The sequence below is a fragment of the Cottoperca gobio genome, chromosome 15 (assembly GCF_900634415.1).
Source record: "Cottoperca gobio chromosome 15, fCotGob3.1, whole genome shotgun sequence".
Classification (NCBI taxonomy): domain Eukaryota; kingdom Metazoa; phylum Chordata; class Actinopteri; order Perciformes; family Bovichtidae; genus Cottoperca; species Cottoperca gobio.
The window spans coordinates 7,067,852-7,075,351 of record NC_041369.1 but is presented as its reverse complement, the minus strand read 5'-3'; the positions used below and the strand labels follow the sequence as shown (position 1 = coordinate 7,075,351).

At 39.6% G+C, this 7,500-nt stretch overlaps 2 protein-coding genes across 3 annotated transcripts in view; one reads left to right on the top strand and one right to left on the bottom strand.

Moving 5' to 3' along the window:
- dennd10 (DENN domain containing 10) overlaps positions 1 to 1,773 on the bottom strand; it is a 4,551-nt gene extending 2,778 nt beyond the window's left edge. The window contains exons 1-5 of one of the 2 annotated variants that reach the window (XM_029449996.1): positions 1,696 to 1,773; positions 1,469 to 1,523; positions 506 to 702; positions 315 to 394; positions 81 to 229 (exon numbers count right to left, since the gene is read on the bottom strand). In XM_029449996.1, coding sequence (XP_029305856.1) covers positions 81 to 229; positions 315 to 394; positions 506 to 702; positions 1,469 to 1,514 — 472 coding nt within the window. In that variant the 5' untranslated portion in view covers positions 1,515 to 1,523; positions 1,696 to 1,773. Of the gene's footprint in view, positions 1 to 80; positions 230 to 314; positions 395 to 505; positions 703 to 1,468; positions 1,524 to 1,607 lie in introns of both variants that reach the window. The other variant, XM_029449995.1, reaches the window with a different exon arrangement.
- Positions 1,774 to 4,855: 3,082 nt separating this feature from the next.
- eif3s10 (eukaryotic translation initiation factor 3, subunit 10 (theta)) overlaps positions 4,856 to 7,500 on the top strand; it is a 9,405-nt gene continuing 6,760 nt past the window's right edge. The window contains exons 1-7 of the mRNA XM_029450250.1: positions 4,856 to 5,075; positions 5,545 to 5,735; positions 5,822 to 5,958; positions 6,165 to 6,328; positions 6,717 to 6,916; positions 7,174 to 7,382; positions 7,469 to 7,500. The exon at positions 7,469 to 7,500 is cut by the window's right edge and continues 140 nt beyond it. Of these exons, the coding sequence (XP_029306110.1) occupies positions 5,027 to 5,075; positions 5,545 to 5,735; positions 5,822 to 5,958; positions 6,165 to 6,328; positions 6,717 to 6,916; positions 7,174 to 7,382; positions 7,469 to 7,500 (982 nt within the window). The 5' untranslated portion in view covers positions 4,856 to 5,026. The remainder of the gene's footprint in view (positions 5,076 to 5,544; positions 5,736 to 5,821; positions 5,959 to 6,164; positions 6,329 to 6,716; positions 6,917 to 7,173; positions 7,383 to 7,468) is intronic.

The window sequence follows — 7,500 nt, the reverse complement described above, 5'->3', positions numbered from 1 at the left end:
GAAGGCTAGACATGCCACCAAAAGGACACCTAACAAAATATTGGTGAGTGTTTTCCTCTTCAACAGCTGTAATATCTTACCTTTGACTGAACCGGCCAAGTACGCTTTCCGAACATCATAGTCCTTAATTAGAAATGAGCCATTTTCATCACTCTGGCAAATTCCTTTGGTGAGGACGGTGACATAAGCCTCCATCATCTTCACTGGACTGCCATGTTTGATGTACATCCTGGATAATCACATCACTCACATGAAATAAACACCTTCTCTAAAGAAATGTGTACACACAGCGATATCCGAGCTGAACACTGTACCTGCAGAGTATTCTACTGAGTGCAGCATACTTCTCAGGGTTGAAGTCTTTTGCCGTAACAACTATTGAAAAATGAGTGACCTTGATGGGAGAAAATAGAGACAAAAATAAAACTCAAATATTAGATATAAAGCTGCACTCTCATTGTTCCTTGTTGGAGAGTTTAATATCAGCAGAGTCTCTGGACACTACCTTGTTTAGTGCTGTAGGTTCCTGAACCTCCACTGTGGTGATGTAGTACCAGGTGCGACAGAACTGACCAAACACGAAGGTGTGGAAATCCCGGCCGTCCCGTGTCAGACAGCACTTGCTGAGCAGGACTTGCCTCAGGTCTGAGCCCACAGAGGGATAGCACCATACCCACAGTGTGTCTCCATTCACATCTTTCTCTGCGCAGAGGAAAAATAAAACCAAAATTAAACATCTTAATGAATATTAACTTATTAGAAAATGGACAGATAGGGATAGTTTGGATGTTTTGAAGTGGGGTACAGTCAGTGTATTACCTAGAGTAGACGGTCGGCACACCCTCAGTTTAGAGAAGCAGACAGGAATTACCACACAGAAGCAAAGCAATGTACTGCTGTTGACGGGGGAAGCAGTTAAATGTATTTTAGCCAATATCAGCTTATGCGTGAGTTATATTTAGAAGGAAAAACTGAAGCTGTTATATCATTTATGTACTCTCTTCAAAGCCACCAGACTCCATTGACAAAAACAGTAATTTTACCTCGCAGCACACAGGAGTTGCTGGTCTACCGCTGCCTCGCTCAGTTAGTTTGTTTGTGTTATTGTGCGACTTGACGAGCAAACACTTTAAAACACCAAAGTCACACAATAACACAAATCCTCCTGTCTGTTTCTCCAAACTGGGGGTGTGACTATTGCCATCTACTGTAGGTAATACACTGACTGTGGATAAGTACTTCATACAACTTCACTTAAAAACATTTGAACTATTCCTTTAACATGACAGACATATAACATCATATCAGACAGGGCCCATGTATGCTGACTAACATGCAGGAGCAATTAACCAATGAGGGACATTTGGGTCACACTGACATCATGTGATTCTCCTGCACGTACTGAGCTCAAACTTCACTTGAACCCCAAAACGAGAAACAAGAAACGACCAGTTGAACTGAAACTTACCGATTAATCCGACGCTTAACATAAACTGCGTTTCAGTTGCTGCCATCTTCCATACCTGAAAGAGTTGAGAAGCACAAGTTAACTGGAGAGAAAACACCAACCATCTCTCTGTGCGGACCCTCGTGCACCTGTGAAGTACCTTGAGAGCTCCTGCTACGTCCAAATAGCAGAATGCGATGCAGGACAGATTTATTAAGATAGAAAATGTTTTAAGACTTGACACTGGCCTGGGTGTGATTTCTGCTGTCAACTGACTTTCCTCCCTGTGCGAAATCTCTTCCTTCTTCCGGGAAAGGAGGAGTGTGCGTGAGCAGACACGCTGCTGACAACCAATCATAGCTGGCGAAACTTCAGCGGTAGTGGTGTGTTCACGGTTTTCGAAAAAGTTAAGCTTTTCTTTTTAATTGAACAATTTCTCAGGTACAAACATTAGGGCTGAAATATCTTTGCATTAGATCAATTGGATCAGGTGCATACAAAAAGGATTTAAATAATATTTATATATATATAGTATGTTAAAAGTTTCATTGCATTTTTATTTTTCATGACTTAGGGGCTTCCACATAAGAATGAAAATAATTCTGAAATACACTTAACATTTCACTTTCATATACTTTGATCTGTATATATACAATTTTACAAGAATAAGAATGTCAATAACCAGAAATTCCTCTTTGCTGTTGGCCATGATGAGTCCATAAACAAAGTCCTTTTGAGAACATTTTTCAAGTTATAAAGCTTCCAACTTATTATTCACGGGATACACTCCATTTCAAATGTTTAGATAGATTTATTTTGCTTTGGGAGTTAAATGTAAATGTAAATATTTATTTTGTAACATGTTTTGAATAATTCTTTTCGAATAGATTTGTGAAATTGAGTTTCTGTAAGTTATTACTAAAGATGATACAATTGCTATTGTTACGTGTTCAAAATCTGTAAAAGAGATGGACCAGGAATCTTTGGGTTATAATATCAAGTCATCAAATTATACCCATGAGGGCCAATCAGCTCCACTGCTCCACATAACATCAACGTAGTTAACTGTGTCACAGTTTTACAAAAAGGCCCCGAATGAGCTCTAACATTTAGCCTATATCTCTAGATAAGAGGAATGTTTTCTTCTTCTTATTGGTTGTTGTAGGCCACCTTTGTTGGTGCGGTAGGCGTGATCATGCCTCTTGGCACAGTTTCATCTTTGGTGTCTTGATTTGGTACCTGTTTACATTTATTGGGAACTTACACTACATTAAGTATACATGCTGAACAGTAAATCTCTGGTCTGTGTCTCAGCCTGACACAGGGTGCTAAAGTTTTACCATAACATCTTCAAGGTCTCCTCATGCCTTGGGATACTGCTGTTCAACACAACACCTGCTATGATAGAGGAATGGGCCTCTTTTCTTACGCACCCCTTATCTGGTTATAGTCTAAACAAAGCTAGCTCCCTGCATCCTGTGTGCCACAGCTCAACTCACTCTGTGTGAGTAAATCAAATCAAATCAAATGTATTTATATAGCCCAATATCACAAATGATACATTTGTCTCAGTGTGCTTTACAGACTGTACAGGTTACGACACCCTCTGTCCTTAGACCCTCGCATCGCACAAGGAAAAACTTCCTAAAAGAAACCCCAAAATTAAAGGGGGAAATGTTAGAAACCTCAGGGAGAGCAACTGAGGAGGGATCCCTCTCCCAGGACGGACAGACTGTAATAGATGTCGTGTGTACAGGATAAACAACATACTCTCTTTAATCATGGACATGCATATAATTCTGATCAAAAGTATAAGAATATAACATCATACATTGTAATGCGTATGGCACTTTAATCAAGGTATAAAAGTATAAAAATATACATACATAGTAATATGTATGTCACATGAATCAAGATATAAAAGTACACCACTTACATGGTGATGTGTTCAGTACATAAATCAAAGTATAAAAGTGCAGTGTACATCTAAGATTGAGCAAGTGATACTAAACTTGGTGATAAATTCATGAGTCTACAAATAAGCAAGTAATACTAAGTTTGATGATAAATTCATGATTTCCACACTATCTAAATCATATTTAAGGCAACAATTCTCATGTGACATGATACACCCGCTATTAGCAAGAGTCACTGACCAAATACCGTTTGCCATGCAGTCCTTGTTAAACAATGATTTCTTTATTTAAATGTATTTTTATTTATGTAAAATTACACAACTATAGGCTACATACAAAACTTGGTGATTGGTTGCAAACTTGCACTGACTATTTTGCACATTTCTGCTACTACCACTATTGCACAGCTCCTCCTCTTTTAATTAAGATATACTGTACATATTTCTTTATTACATTCTGTACATTCTTTTTTCTATATTTATATTTCTTGTACACAATTTTTTAATTTGTATTTTATAGAAGTTCTTTTTAGTAATATTTCTGTATTTGCTCTTATTTTTAATTTCTCCTACTGTGTTTATGTATGTACCATTACACACCAAAGCAAATGCCTTGTATGTGAAAACCTGCTTGGCAATAAACCAAATTCTGATTCTGATTCTGATTACTGTCATGTGAAATGCAAATAAATGATGCTGCCTACACTTCTGACTTGGATCAGTCAAATTTGGTAAATCAGCTGATACATGTGCGCTGATTGTAATGTTATAAGGATTTCACATTAGAACAACACAGGCTAGTCAAAAGTAGGGATGTCCTGATCATGTTTTATTAACCCGATCCTCTAATATCTAATCTTCCGTGAATCCTACACAATTGGATAAATAAATAACGAGGGTTACCTGAACACACCATCAGTAGAGCGCATACGGGAACTTTATACAACCAAAGCTGCCAGGTTTGTTGAAAACCCCCCGTTTGTAGGTTTTGGGAAGCTGTTAGGGTATTAGGCTATTCAGAACATTTCAAGCTATTTTTCAAAACCTTATTTCCCACACTTTATTTAGTTGATACTCTTTAATATATAATTCATAATAACTCAAATACAGCAAACATATACATGGAGAGAACAAAGTCAGGATACTACAGCATATTAAGTCATAAGCAGATGATACAGAGAGTCAGTCAGGGTTGTATACAAATGTGTAACCATGTAGGCTATAAAAGATGTGCCAAAATGATCTTATCTCTATCAAATATTTTAAAGTACCATACTTATGTTAACAATCATTTAGGGAGTTACAATTTGTAGATATTTGCTCAAACACAGACAGAATCACCCACAGATGTTTGTTTTGTTTATAAAGTTTACATATATGCATATTAAGATTTGAATACCCCGAATACAGGAGGCATTCACCTTTTATATTTATTGTAGCTGTTGGTCTCACTGAGTCCCTTCACGGTCTACTCGTGGGGGAGACACCGTGATAGGGGGATAGCGCGTGACGCGGCTGGCAACCCTAGCCAGGCCCTTCACGAGGTTCTTCCTTTCTCAGCCAGCACTGTTGCAGCGGGTGAGTGCGTGGCGTGGATGGATTGGTGAAATTTGTCAAAATTCACTCAACTCAGCCAATTTGAGTCTCCCTAAAACGCCACCAACATGCCGGCGTATTTCCAAAGACCAGAGAATGCTCTGAAGCGAGCGAACGGTGAGCAGATGCATAACTTCATGTTCACAAGTGTCACATTCATGCTAACGTTAGCTGACTTTAGCCGTCGTCACTAATGCTGCGGTGAGTTAGCCTGGCTAGCCTGAAAGGCGGGGAAGCCATATCTCTACACGGCTACGTTAGTATTAAGCTAACCGGCTTGGCGATGTTTGTGGTACTGACAACTGACTACATCCGTGACATTTTAGAAATGTAGTTTAGGTGACCGTTAACACTCGTGGCAGCTTTAAAACGTGACTGACAATGACTCAGCTGGGGGTGCTTTTCATTCTTGTAGAGTTAATGCTAATGTCACGTTCACCAAGCACCACGGGCCTAACAGTGTCATGCACATTGAGCTAACCACGGTTGTGGGGTTGATGCGAGATGCTATGGTTAATTGTATATGTATACGGTTACCATCCGTGATGAAGCTTATGTTGGTCTATTTCTCGATGTATTTACACAGAGTTTCTTGAGGTTGGCAAGAAGCAGCCAGCTTTGGATGTTTTGTACGATGTCATCAAGAGCAAGAAACATCGAACATGGCAGAAGATCCACGAGCCCATCATGCTCAAGTACCTGGAGCTCTGCGTGGATCTTCGCAAGAGCCACCTGGCCAAGGAGGGTCTCTACCAGTACAAGAACATCTGCCAGCAGGTGTGTGAAATCTGTGATGTTTGCACAGATCGTTGTTTACATCCACGTTTTTTATATGTAAATGTAATGTGTTTCTTTGCTTTCAGGTGAATATCAAATCTCTAGAGGATGTGGTTAGGGCTTACCTGAAGCTGGCGGAGGAGAAGACCGAGACTGCCAAGGGGGAGTCCCAGCAGATGGTCCTGGACATTGAGGATCTGGACAATATCCAGACTCCCGAAAGGTAAGGATGCAGAAATGTTTCTTTGCAGCCTAAAAGGGTCTCCATATATGTTGTTGGATTTCCTTTTTAACTTGATACAGAATCTAAACTGATGTGTTATTGTCATCAGATGATTGTGTATTAAACAGTATTCTGGTGTCAGGTAATTGGCATCTGCTTGATCATTTAAAAATGGATTATTAACATTGAGCTTGTTGTGACTTCAGTGTTCTCCTGAGTGCTGTGAGTGGAGAGGACACTCAGGATCGAACCGATCGCTTGCTGCTCACTCCTTGGGTGAAGTTCCTATGGGAGTCCTACCGCCAGTGCCTGGACCTGCTGCGGAACAACTCCAAGGTGGAGCGCCTGTACCATGACATTGCCCAGCAAGGTAGCGACACACACTGAATACCTTTTTTTTTTTTAGTAACAATGTTTTGTTTTAATTGAATCTCCTATTTTCTGAACTGCAGAAATGTTACTGACAATACAATGTATATTTGTCATGTTGATAGATTTTAAAATGATAAACACTTCCATTTGCAGCCAGTAATAAGGGAATTAATGTTTAATAGGTTTTTAATATACATTGAAAATGTTAATGTACATATTGCTTTTATCTTTACCTAATTTTGCTGAGATTACCATACCATTACTATAGTATCATTACAGTTGAGTCACACAGAACATCATTTAATTAATAAATATTCAGCTGATAAACTACATATTGTATGTTGCACACGAAATGCTGTGAACAATATCTTGTCATCCTTTTGCAGCATTCAAGTTCTGCCTTCAGTACACCCGTAAAGCAGAATTTCGTAAGCTGTGTGACAACCTGCGTATGCATCTTGGTCAGATCCAGCGCCACCACAACCAGAGCACAGCCATCAACCTGAACAACCCTGAAAGTCAGTCTATGCACCTGGAGACACGCCTGGTGCAGCTGGACAGCGCCATCAGCATGGAGCTCTGGCAGGTCTGTCCACCTTACACTGAATCTCTCAAAGGGAGGCTATCGGCGTACATTTAAGTCTGTTTGCTTAAAATTTAAATGTATAAAACATCTTCAGAAATGTTTTAGGAAGTAGTCAACAGTAATGTGTTATATAAAGTGTATGCCCTGTAGAAAAACCAAACGATATAGTAATTAAATGTCTTCCAGTGTAATCAAATATGTGAAGTGAAGATGATATTGTTACTAATGTACTACCATTTGTCTTTTTTTTTTTTTAGGAAGCATTCAAGGCTGTTGAAGACATCCATGGCCTGTTTGCTCTTTCCAAGAAGCCTCCCAAGCCCCAGTTGATGGCCAACTACTACAACAAGGTGTCTACTGTGTTCTGGAAATCGGGAAATGCTCTCTTCCACGCCTCCACCCTCCATCGGCTCTATCACCTCTCAAGGGAGATGCGCAAGAATCTGACTCAAGATGAGATGCAGAGGTATCTTATTCATTATCTGTAGATAAGTGCACATATTTTCTCTGATAGTGACCAAATCGATAATGATGCTTACTTTTGATCTTCAGGATGTCCACCAGAGTCCTCCTGGCCACACTGT